Source organism: Rhinolophus hipposideros (assembly GCF_964194185.1).
Source record: "Rhinolophus hipposideros genome assembly, chromosome: 12".
Taxonomy (NCBI): Eukaryota; Metazoa; Chordata; class Mammalia; order Chiroptera; family Rhinolophidae; genus Rhinolophus; species Rhinolophus hipposideros.
Window position 1 is genome coordinate 1,660,538 of NC_138058.1, and position 12,295 is coordinate 1,672,832.

Sequence of the window (12,295 nt, forward strand, 5' to 3'; positions counted from 1 at the left end):
AAAGCAACCATAAAAGACACACAGTAGCAGAAGCCAAGTTGCTGCTTTGGCCTGAGTTTATTGAAGAGGAGAGCACCCCCTCCTCCTCTGCCTGGACAAGGGGCCGTGAGCGGGCTGAGACCGGCCTCCGCCTGTGCTAGGTGAGTGGGGTCAGATGGCCCACCTGTCTTCCGTCCAGGGCCTGCGGCAGGAGCCGTCATACCACCTTGTTGATCATGACACCTAGTTCTTCAATCTCACACTGGACTTCATCGCCCTTCTGCAACAGAATGGCCGCCGGGGTGTCACCCTCAGTCACACACACACCTGCACATACACAGGCCTGGATTCTGGACCCCACCTCTGGGCCTTGTCCCTTTCCTCCTTTGAGCCAACCTACCTTGAGAAAGACAGGTGGTTTCCTGAATACACCAACGCCTGGGGGGGTCCCTGTCAGGATGACATCCCCTGGATAAAGAGTGACGAACCTAGGCCAAAAGAGCCTAGTCAGACCAGGGACCGAGGTGCCCCAGCCAGGATGGAGGGCTCAGCTCGGGGTCCACCCCACGTACTGGGAGACCCAGGCAATCAGCTCTTCTGTCTTAAACACCATCTGGTTGGTGTTGCTGCTCTGGACCACCTCCCCGTTCACTCGGCAGCAGATCTTCAAGTTGTGTGGATCTGAAATGCAAAACACCACCTCGGGGTCTTTCCTGTTCTTTCTCAACCCGCCTGCCAGTGGCCACTTGGGTGAGTTAAGGAGGGGGTGTGTCCCAGACCCGCCAAGGGGAAAGAAAAATGGCCAGCTTTTGCCTTGAAAAAATGGCCATCTACCGACCACAGAGGCTGCTGATTGTGGACATAAGGAGACTGCATGTGAAGCAATAGAGAGCCAGCACCTGGTGCTTGCGGGCTGTACTTTTTAACACTTCACTTTGTGTTGCACCCTCACAAACACACCCCTTAGAGCGGCTGGAACAATCTACCTTCACTCAACTGCACAGGGTGGCATGAGGCTCAGCTGCTCAGACATGCCCCTCCCTGAATGCCCACGCTCTGGCCTCCGCACACCATTGCCTCCTGGCTCCCGATGCCCTGGCTCTGGTAGCTGGTGCTGCCCTGGTCACACAGCAGCTGGGCAAAATCCTGCCCCTTTCCGTCTCCCTGACTGCGGAAAATGCACAGGCTGTGTGACAGCCATACTCTGGCACTCAAGGGCCAACTCTGCTGCTTTCCTACCTAGATGCTCAGATGGTGGCAGCGAGAGGCAGGGCTGATGCCCATCAGGGAGCACTGTTCTCTGTAATTCACTTTGTGAATGCAGATTTACCACCTCTGCAGCTGTGGTCCTCTATGGGTGAGGGGATGTGGAAGGAGGCCGGCTCACTGAGGACTCGTGGCCCAGGTTGAGACTTGCCCTGAGGAATCAGTGAAAGGAAGCTGGCAGGGGGGGGCTCCATATCAAGCCATCACCATACTTCCACTTCCTGAGCGCTGCTTTTTCCTTGCTCTGATGTATCTATGCAGAGCAAGAGTTATCATGTGGGCCGTCAGAGACTTACCTGCTACACTGTCCTTGGTCACCAAAGCAGGGCCCAGGGGGCAGAAGGTGTCAAAGGTTTTTCCCAGCAGCCACTGCTTTCCATTGCGTTTCATTTGCCAGTCACGAGCACTCACGTCATGTGCCACAGTGAAGCCGGCCACATGAGCCATGGCATCTGTGGCCTATAGGGGGCAGGGGATTTGGCCAGGTTGGAGGTTCTATCACGGTGACCCCAAGCCCTGCAACAAAGCTTTTATCCTATGCTAGTAACCAGAGCTCGTCAAAGGTGGTAGACGAGGGCCAAGGCAAGTGCCCTAGTAGGAAGGGGCTGACCATTTTCCAAGGCCAGGGAGAGCGGGCACCACCCCTTCATTCTCACCTTGATGTGCCTGCCTTTCCTTCCAATGACCACGGCCAGCTCCACCTCCCAGTCCACTTTCTGTAGAGTGGGAAAGGAGCAGTGAGCCACCTGGCTTGGGGCGTGGGCCCACGCGGGGGCAGCACGCGGGCCTCAGAGCCTGGCCCCGTCATAATCACCATGAACCACAGTGGGGTGGGTGTGACTTGCAGACCTGTAAACTTCACGCAGTGGCATGCAGCACCACTCGATGCAGGCACAGCTCCTCATGGGATCAGAGGAGCAGCACTTGTCTGGGGGCTGAGTTTAAAAATCATTCTGGATACTTCCAAGAAAAGATGGATACCAAGTGATAACAGCTCTACAGTGCGCCAGGCACCATTCTAGGGCTTTGATGTATTAACTCACTTAAATGGGGAAAATGGCCAATTCTGGGTCCACACGGCACAAGATGAGCCTGGGCTAGCATGGCCAGAAAGCAAGGAAATGCTCAGACCAGTCATGGGGATGAGGGCCAACTTGAAGCCTCCACATTGGCCAAAATGAGATCATTTGCATATCAAAGAGAATGTAAATGATGGGTTATACCGTGTATAAGCCGCGCAGTTTCCGTTTAATGCACTACTGAGCATCAGACGGCTGGACGCTGCACACCTTGTCATGGGCCCCAATGACTCGAGAGGGCAGTGGACAGGCACTGACCTGGCTCGTGGGCGGGAGGACAATCTCATCGTACGGTCCCACGATGGAGCTGGCAAACTTGCTGAAAATGATGGGCTCCTTGGGCACCGGCACGTTCTGTTCCTTGCAGTGGTCCACGTAATTCATGCCCACGCACACCACCTTGTCTGGCCGTGTGACTGGAGCCAGGAAGGTCACCTCTGACCGTGGCAGGACTGGCAGTTGGGCAGCCAGGGCTCTGAAGGGATCAGAGTGGGAGAGAGGGGCTGGCTGGCAACAGGCCGGCAGTCCTGGGGTGTGCTGGGGAGATCCTGCAGCAACTATAAGTGTGGCTGTTTAAAATATATTTTGTAGATCTCTCGACTGTCAGTGTCAGTGTGAAAATCAAGGCCAGCTATTGTCTGTCCTTTGACATCAGAGCACTGTTTATTTACTCTGTGGATTTCCTTTCCCCATTGGGTAATACATGTCCATAGAGGGGAATTCAGAAGGTGCAAAGGGGAATAATTGGAAAGGTCTTTCTTCTTCCCCTTCTTCTCGTCACCCCGCTCCGGCCTTGGAGACACACTGTCCTGTGTAGTTCTTCACAGCTACTGTACATATACTCTTCTCCCACCATTTTCTATGAATGATAGCACACTATATATACCTTATTTAAAAGATACATATTTTAAAGATCTCATTGTAACAGTATATAGCTCCTCTTTAGTCGTATGGCTGCAAATTACTACACTGTAAATACACCCCCGATTCCCTATTGAGGGATATAGGTTCCCTATTGAGGGAAGTAGGTTCCAATTTGGGAGAATATGAAGTGTGGGCAATATACTCTTGCCAACACTGTGTGCTGTCAAACATTTGTATGTTTGCCAGTTTAAAAGGTGCAAAGGATACCTCAAAGTGGTATTTCATTTACTGTTCACCCACACCTTTAGACCAGATGCCATAGGGCTCCTGGCTTCAGGGAAGCCCCCACCTAATCTAGCCCAAACCCAGGAACCATCTTTAAGAAAACCTCTTTGCAGTCCTTGCTCCCCTAAGGAGCTGAGACTCCAATCACTCCCCCAGCTCAGGCCGCAGTCCCGTGAGCCTGGTCAGATAGCGCAGGGCGCCCGCGCTGCTTAGGACCCCAGGTCCCAGACTCAGGCAGGCAGCAACTTCATCCCCCAGGGCAGGCAACATGGTGAAGGAGAGTTCTGGCCTATCACTGAATCTCTGGCCTCCCTGGGCCTGTTTCCCGCTCTAGAAACTGAAGCTGCTGTCACATAAGATTTCTAAGGCTGTTCACTAAGAACAGGTGAGAAAGGTGAGGTTGCCCTGCTCCCTTGCGAAAGAGCTACCTACTGGTTCTGCTTCCCTGGTAGGGATGGCAGTAGGAGGAGGCAGAGGGGAATGGGGCACTGCTACAGGGTGATGCTGCCTGATTTACCTTCTCGCCACTGAGAGAGTGGCCTCTCCCTGCTCCAGGAACTCCAACATTGTCTTGGGCAGGGTGGGGTCAAAGGTGTTGAGGTTGATGACCCCCCCGCCGTTCCCTGACTCCAGGCCCAGATGAGGTCCCATCAGGTGGGATGCCTGGAACTGCACCAGCCTCATCTCTCTGGAGGGTTGGGAGGGCCACCGCTGAGCCTGCAGCAGAGCGGTGAGCAGCCTTCTTGTACCAGAGAACAGCATCAGAGTCTACGGAGAAAAAAGCGGGTTCAGGGGGCTGGGGCCAGGAGCCACCACAAAGATCCCCCCAGTTTCTCCAGCTGCAACCCAAATCCCTTTGCCCCATCAGCCATTCCTGGCACACCACATGGAAGTGGTCTAGATTTAGAAGTTATTTACCCTGTTACACTTTATAAGGTGTTTTTTCCCCCTCAATGCATGTAATGCAACTTTTCTAGAGGAGCGACTACTTCATGCCAGGCCCTAACCTAGGTGCCCAGGGGCCCATCCTTCATCCTGTGGTTTCTGAAAGCGCGCGCTGTGCCCGGTCCACTCGTGCCCTCCGCCGGAGGCCTCGCCGGGGACGCCCCCGCGACCGCCCGAACCCGACCTACCTGGCCTCGGCGGCTGGTCGTGCGGGAGCCCCGCGCGGCCGGGCCTGGCTTGCGGGACTGCGGACCGAGCTGGGCGGGCGCCGAAGCACGAGGCACGTCCAGTGACCGCGACCAGCCCGGGGACCGCCGCTGCGCGTCCCGCGGCTCCGAGGCGGCGCCCCCGGTGCCGTCACAGGACGACGGGTCACAGCGGGGACACCGCGCGTCCCGGAAGTGACGCAAGGAGGCGCGGCCGCGGCGCTGGAGGCCCGGGTGACCCCGCGGGCCTGCGGGCCTGTGCGTGGAGCCCGCGCGCGGGGCTGCGCCCGGGACTGTCGCCGACCCGAGGGCGAGCGCGCCCTGACGTTTTGCGCCCCCGCCCCGCGCCCCCCCCGCGTCGGGTCCCTGCCTGTGCGCCCGGCACCTTCTGATCGTTGGGCGACTGTGGTGGAAGAAACCAAAGGACAGCGCGCTGACGATGACAGATCTGTCATCTGGTTCTGGCACTTCATCCGGAGGACGCCGAGCAGGCGAGGCTTCGCCCGGGATGGCGCCGCGGGGAGGAGGAGAGCCCGCGGTCTCGGCCCGGGGCCAGCCTTTCCCCCGCCCTCAGCGGCCCTGTGTCCACGCGCACTGTGCCCGGCGCGGGGCCGGAGTGGGAGGCGCACGCTGCGGCGTCAGAGGGTAGCCGCTCTGGTGCAGGGGAGGTCGAATGAATCAGGCAGTTACAACCCAGCCTTGCAGGCCCCTGGCAAATGAAGCTGTACGAGTGTAAGAGGCTTTGGGCAAGAGCTCCAAGACTTAATCAACGATCAGATCAGCAAGGGCTTTCTTGTCCCAGGAAGGAGTTTGAACCTTATCTAAGCACACAGGAGGCCACTGGAGGGTCCTCCCAGGGGATGCCATGGTTACACGTGTTTCTGAGTGGTGGTTTCTTACTTGAGGAAAGGCGTCTGGGTGAGAATGGTAGAGGTGAGAGCAGTGGTGACTTGGTGTGGGGCGGAGATGATGAGTCCAGACATGTTCAGGAGGTAGAGCTGACAGCCCTCAGTGATGACAGGAGGTGCCAGGCTGCTGCTTCCTAGGCCTCTGGCCGGGTAGATGGCAGTGCTATTCGTGCAAACAGGTTGTAGAGGGGCAGCGGTCTGAGGAGAGGATACCCAGCTCAGTTTTGGATGGACTGTATTTAACGTACCTTTGGGGACATTCCAGGGGGTACAGCAGAGTGGGCAGTTGGACACATAGGTTTGGAGCTTGGGGCTCTAGTCTGGCTTGAAGATAGAGGTCAGCATAGAGATAGAAATGGAACTTTCGGGGTGGGTGTGATCAGGGGGAGTGGACGACAGAGCCTGGCCATAAACACCAGTGACGAGACCCATCATGTAAGGGTGGGAAGCACCCGAGTGCAGCCAGGGAGACAGAGGGACACATAGCTTAGGCAGAGGTCAGGGGGCTATGCCTTCCAAGTGCCAACCAGTAGATTTCTGCTTTGGACAAGATGGAGTAGCACAGAGGGGATTCACCCTCCTGCATGAAACAACCACAAAATTCAAAAGTGGACACAACCATGGATTTCAAGAAATTAGACCTCAAGCAATGAAGAACAGTGATCTCAGATAGAGAGGAGACAAATGAAACAAGCCCTGTGGTGCCCCAGCTTAATGCTTTGAGAGTTTCCAGGCTGTGGCACAGGGAGGGGGCACTGAGGTGGAGCCAGCATACCCCACAAGTCACAGCGATGGAGTTGAGGGCCCAGTGAGACCAAGGAAACTAGAGTTTTCAGGACAGAGTACTGGACAGGAGAGACCTGGGCTGAAAGAGGACTTGGTGTTCTCCCTTGAGTATTCAGCAGAGTACGGAGCAGTGCGTGCCTGGGAGGCACTACCTGAGACCAAGGAAAGAATCATCAGGAAGAATTAGACGGAGCAGTGTCACGAGATTGTGCAAGGCCAGGAACAGTGCCTCTTCCCACTAGTCAGATTGAAAAACCATAGAATTCATGAAATGCTGGGTGGCATACTCATAAAGGTCTTATCTCCATAGTGGGAAGTAATGAGCCCGAGACCTACCCTTCAATCATAAAATCAAGACCAAAAGGATCAGACTGTCTTCAAGTAGCTTAACTATCTCACAGACCAAGCTCAATGATGTTTGTAGAAATTAAAAAAATATACATCCAGCAGCCAACAAGGTAAAATTCACACGATTTGGTATCTAATCACAGATTACCCAGGCTTGGAAAGAAGCAGGAACACATGACCCATAGTGAGAATAACCAAGCAATTTAATGCACAAAGACATAACAGTTATTATAACTGGACTCTATCTGTTAAACGTTAAGTAGAGACATGGAAGATATTTTTTAAAAGGACCCAAATCAAACAATTCTATGGGTATAAACTGCAATGTCTGAGATGAAAAATACACTAGAAGGATTAATGGCAGATTCAGCATTGCAGAAGAAAAGATTAGTGAATTTGCAAACAGCACTAGCCTTTTGGCTGGAGCTGCTGTCTTCTGGTAATTTGCCAAAATGACCAACACAAAAGAAAGAGGAGAGGCACCCCTTTGTTCTTGAGGCCTTTTAGAAACATGGAGCTGGCTGTTGCTTTGGCCACATTCATGTAACTCTATAAGAAAGTGATCAGGTAAGGGCTAACATGTACAGCAGTGGTTATGATCCGGTGAACAGCTGCATTCCAGGAACATCGTGCTGAGTCTACGTCAGCAGTTGCCGGACAACAAACAACTGAAGTCTGAGAAAACTATGTCCCAAAAAGCTCCCTGCTAGATGCATTCAGAAACATAGCTTTAAAAACCCCAACACACCTTCTCATTGGGGCAGTTGTCTCTGAGACTCTGCCCGCTCTGCTTAGAGGGTTCTTAATAAATCTGCTCCTCTTCAAATCCTACTTTGTCTTCTGAATTCTTTCACAACCCGCGAACAACCATGACAGAAAGGTGGTATTGTAGACATCAGGGATGGGGACTGTTCAAAATGGAACGCCCCACGATTGTTCCCATTGCAGAACTGGGCAAGTCTACAGCGTCTCCCAGCATGCTGTTGGCATTATTATAAACAAACAAGTTAAGTTCAAGATTCTGGCCAGTTAATGTAGCTAGTGAGCACATTGATCGCTGTAAGAGCCAAGATAACTTCCTGAAACCTGTGGAGGAAAAGAAGGAAGTCAACGAGAAAGGCCCTTGGTTTCACTGACGTGCCAGCCTGCTCCACCAAGAGAAATGGAGGACCAATAGAAAGGAGCCTTGAAGATTTTGCAACCTAGTTGTCTGGCAGTTGGCTGTTGGGGACTTGACTGATGGCCTGCTTTTTAGTTTCTGGATGTTTTACTGTATTTGGTGATTTTTTCAAACCGGGAGGTGGGGGTGGGGGTGAAGCACTGTTTGGCTTCGTGAGCTGTGCTCCTGAGCGCAGGACACAGTCAGAATTGCTTAGGAAAGGGAAGTGGGTGGAAGACGGCTGGGCTGCAGGTGGGTCCTCAGGCGCAGGCGCCCCACAGTGCAGGCCAATGTTTCAAACAGACTTTGACTCTGCTGCCTTGGAGAGCTGGCTGGTGACCCTGGGCTGCGTGCTCCCAGCAGCAGCTCCTTCCCCCCTCCTTCAGTCCAGCGCATTACCGACCACCCCCTCCCCCCTGTGCCAGCCACAGTGCCATCCTGGGGCTCCAGGGGTGAACACCACGGCCCTTGCTGTCAAGATACCCTCAGTCTGGCAGGGCAGATAGTGCTGGGCCTGTTTGCCCCTGACCCCCCCCTTCCTTCAGGGCTTACTGGCATCTAGAAAGCACATTCCACCCCACAGCTGAACTTGGCATTAGAAGCTGTAGCAGTTGAGAAATTTTCAGCTAAAAGTGCCAGATAGCCCAGTTCTAACTGGCTTGAAGGAAGGTGTGGGGGGATCCTACGACTGGATCTTGTAAGTGCAGCGTCTAGAGATTAGGAGGAGCTTACCTAAGGTGAAGTTTGATTTTGAGCTCCAGGGCGACTCCTCTCTCCCACCATGCTTGCTTTTTCTGTCTCCTCCCTCAGCTGGCCTTTTCTGCTCTGGCTTCATTCGCATGGCTCCCTGCAGAGACAAAATGGCAGCACCAGCCCAGGACTCACTCCCTCCAGCTTCAGACAGGGAGGGAACAGAGCCTTTCCCAGTATTCCCAGCTTGGGTCTCCCTGGACCTCATTGGTTGTGATCGGGTCAGGTGCCCACTCTTCAACCCATCACTCAGACAGTGAAAGCCGTGCACCAATGGGCTTAGAGTCCCAAACTTCCTGAATAGAGAGTGGCAAAGGGAACCCCAGGGAGACTGGGAGCTACTGCCCAGAGAAGGAAGAGACTGCAGGCGAGGCAGAAGATTGGTGTCCAGTCAGCTGACCTTCCTCAGTGCCCCCCGTGGTGCCCAAGGATGTTGTGAGACAGAAGACCCTGAAGGCCTTTATTGCCTGGGGGTGGGGGTGCAGTGGAGTGAGGATGGAGTGGCCATCTCTGACAGAGGCGTGGGGGAGACACAGACCCTGCATCCGTAGGAAGGTTTGGTCATTTTCAAAGCCAGCCAAGAGAACTGAACAGAGAGGGCTCTGTGCCCAGGTCGAGGTTTGAGAGCAGACAGATAAAGCTGGGGTAGGTGAGTCAGGGGGAAGCTAGGGTTTCCCGCTGGGAAGAGACAGAACAAAACAGCACCCAGCAGATGGCAGGGAGCCTAGTTCTAGGACTGATAGCCCTCGGCAGTCAGGGGAGTTTGTGTGTTGGACAGTCTTCTGACTGGTGCCACCACCACCCACGAGAGGGCTGTGCCCAGGAGGAGCCTGAACACCTTCCAGGGCCACACAGGCCTTCTGTCAGGCCCAGCCTCATTACACTGCCCCTTCGCTGGGACCACTCGGCTCTGGACACAAGCTAATTAGACCTGTATTTTCAATTCCCTGCATGAGAGGGCAAGGTGTGGGTGAGGTGAATGGACAGTTTCTTCCAGACCCCCTCATCTTGGCCCTGTGCAGGCACAGGGTAACTCCAGCCCCATGGGCTCTGGTACCAGCACCCTTTCCTAGGCAGATTGGGCCCCATCTATATCCCTGTTCTCCTCTCCAATTTCAGAACCCTGCTGAGCTCACTCCACAGGCAGCTGGAATATTCACATTCCTTTATGACCAACTGGTTCAGACAAAGTCCAGGCAAAAGCAGATTTAAAGTTGTTTCCAGTGAAAGAGTAACCTAGATTCCTAAATACTCCATAACATTGAAAACTAAAGTGTCTATATTTTAAAGTGTTGAATCTTGAATTTCCGGGATAAACCCAAATCTGTCATATGTTATATATATATATATCTGATGTATATATAATGTTGACCTGAGATGACTAATATTCTGAATTTTACATCTTTGTTTACAGTTGAGAATGTCCTGTAATTTTTCTTTCTTATCCTATCCATGACTGATGTTTTTTAAAAATCCCAGTAACACCAGCCTTTAAAATGAGTTGGGGCACACACGCTTTTCTCTTATACCAACACCCAGAGAGAGGAAGAGAAGGAGAGAATGGAAGTTGTCCAAGGCCACATGAGTCTCGTGGCCCAGATCAGGACTGAGGTCTCCTGACTCTGAATCCAGGGCTCCTTCTAGACCCCTCACTGCCACTCAGCCACAGAGGACAGAGCCAAGACACTCCCTCTGCATTGAGTGTCTGGGTCAGGAAGGTGCTGAGCAACGAGTGGGAAACAGATGTACAAGTGGATGGATGGATGCATGGATGGATGGATCGTGGATGGATGGATGCATGGATGGATGGATGGTGGATGGATGGATGGATGCATGCATGAATACATAGTGAATGGATTGTGGATGGATGCCTGGTGGATGATTGGTGGATGGCTGATGAATGGTGGTGGATGGTGGTGGATGGTGGGACATGGAAGCATGATAGATAAATGGGTTCCCTACTCCGAGCTCTGTGAACCATTGTGAATTGTGTGAGTCGGTACTTACACTCAGCCCGCAGCCGCCATCCTGTGTTGGAGTCCTGGTTCCACTCATTCATGGCTGAGAGGTCCTGACACCTTTCAGCCCATCTTTCCCATCATGTCCTTCAGGGTGAATGGGCTCAGCATGGTGGCCGGCCCGTGGTAAATGCAGGCTATCCCATCCGAGACAGCAAGGTCTGGCTCCCTTCCTGGGACCGTGCCAAGGCCTGGCGCTCAGGTTGGGTGGAACCTTTGCTGTGTGTGGCAGTGGCAGGGGGTCCTGTCATCTACCCTCCTGGCTGCTGCTGCGATGCCCATCAGCCGTAGCCGGTGACCCATGGAGGCTTGCGTCCGCATCGCCATGGAGATGATGTCACATGGGGTGCGTGCTGGCCCTTGGAGCACTACCAGACCCTCCAGAACCTCCCTCCTCCCCATTCCTGAGTTGGGGACCCCCTTTCCACTCCTCCTCTCGGGTCCTCATTTCTTGCCCCTCTCCTGGCATAACCCTTACTGAGTTTATACTTTTGAAAATAAAAAGCAGGAAAGGAAGATGTCTTCAGGCTAATTCTGCTTCTGCCCTGTGATCTGCATCCTCTAGCCGAGGGGACGTGCAGAAATTACTTCCTGGAACTGGTAAAAAAGAATGAGCTGGGACTGCCATACAAATGGCACCTCCAGAAGGCACCCCGTGCCACCAGCACTGCATACAGGCGACAGGGCTGGTGTTTCTCATAAAACCTTCCAACTGGGGACATCACTTCCCAACTCCGCCTTCGGTGACATCACATTGGCTGCTTGAAATCAAGTGCAGAAATTGGCAGATGCTTCAATTCAGGTGTTAAACATTTACCAGCACAGCACAGGGCAGGAGATGTGGATAACAGCAGGGATGGGCGGGGCGGGACCGAAATCCAGAGTCAGGACAGAGCCAATGTGAATCCCTCTCCTTTGTCAAGTTTATTTTATTAAAATATACAGGACTGAATATGGGTGGGTGCTGAGAACAGGAACCACCCTCCCAGGCTATGCCCAAGGGAGACGCTTCTGCCATGCAGACATGCGGCCAGTCCATGTCCCACCATGGGACACAGGCCCCTCCTGGCTGGACATGCAGCCAGGCTGGCCCAAGGCCAAGGGGGACAGGGGCATGGTGGTGGCCTTCTGCTCTGGCCTTGGCCCCTGAGAAGCAGAGCTACGTCAGCTGGGAGGGCCGGGCGGGGTGGGGAGAGAAGATCCCTGAGCCTGGGAAAGCTGATGTCCTCCTGGAGGGGAGAAGGACCCCCAGTCAGCCTGGAGATGGGGTGTCAGTGCAACTCCAAGGGGAGGACCCCCCATACATGGGTACCAAGGGGTCCCCGTGGCTGAGCCAGGCCAGTCTCCACGGCCTCTGCCATCCTGCCCTTCCTCAAGGGTCCTGCTCACCCTGGGGCCAGACCTGAGCAGAGATGGGGAGGCAGCTGATGGAATGTATGTATGCGAGTGTCCTCGGAAGGGCCCATGCTGCCTGGGCAGGCAGGAGCTGCTTCTCTCTCTGCCTGTCTCCTGGACGTCCCTGTGGACGTGCCAATGGCCTCAGGCCCTCAGCCCTCACTGCTGGCTCTGACCTCAGGTGGAAATCAGCCCCATCCACAGAGGAGAACCCAGCCAGGCAGAGTCCCGGGCTTTGTGCTTTTGAGTGTTGGTGAGCTGGGCGGGGGATGGGCTTTGAGCCCCCACTGCTCTGAGGTTCAGAACT

At 54.1% G+C, this 12,295-nt stretch overlaps 1 protein-coding gene across 3 annotated transcripts; it reads right to left on the bottom strand.

The window, feature by feature from the left end:
• Window positions 1-23: 23 nt before the first annotated feature.
• On the bottom strand, window positions 24-8,601 carry LOC308506216 (oxaloacetate tautomerase FAHD2A, mitochondrial). 3 transcript variants are annotated; one of them, XM_081069385.1, is made up of 8 exons: window positions 8,558-8,601; window positions 3,991-4,241; window positions 2,583-2,799; window positions 1,902-1,961; window positions 1,542-1,704; window positions 552-660; window positions 380-467; window positions 24-259 (listed from the first exon to the last, which is right to left on the bottom strand). In XM_081069385.1, the coding sequence occupies exons 2-8, from the start codon at window positions 4,233-4,235 to the stop codon at window positions 197-199; spliced, it is 945 nt and encodes a 314-aa protein (XP_080925511.1). In that variant the 5' UTR covers window positions 4,236-4,241; window positions 8,558-8,601; the 3' UTR covers window positions 24-196. The 3 variants fall into 3 exon arrangements, with proteins under 3 accessions (XP_080925511.1, XP_080925510.1, XP_080925509.1); XM_081069384.1 differs by lacking the exon at window positions 8,558-8,601 and adding an exon at window positions 5,010-5,220; XM_081069383.1 differs by lacking the exon at window positions 8,558-8,601 and adding an exon at window positions 4,607-5,100.
• Between the last annotated feature and the right edge of the window lie 3,694 nt (window positions 8,602-12,295).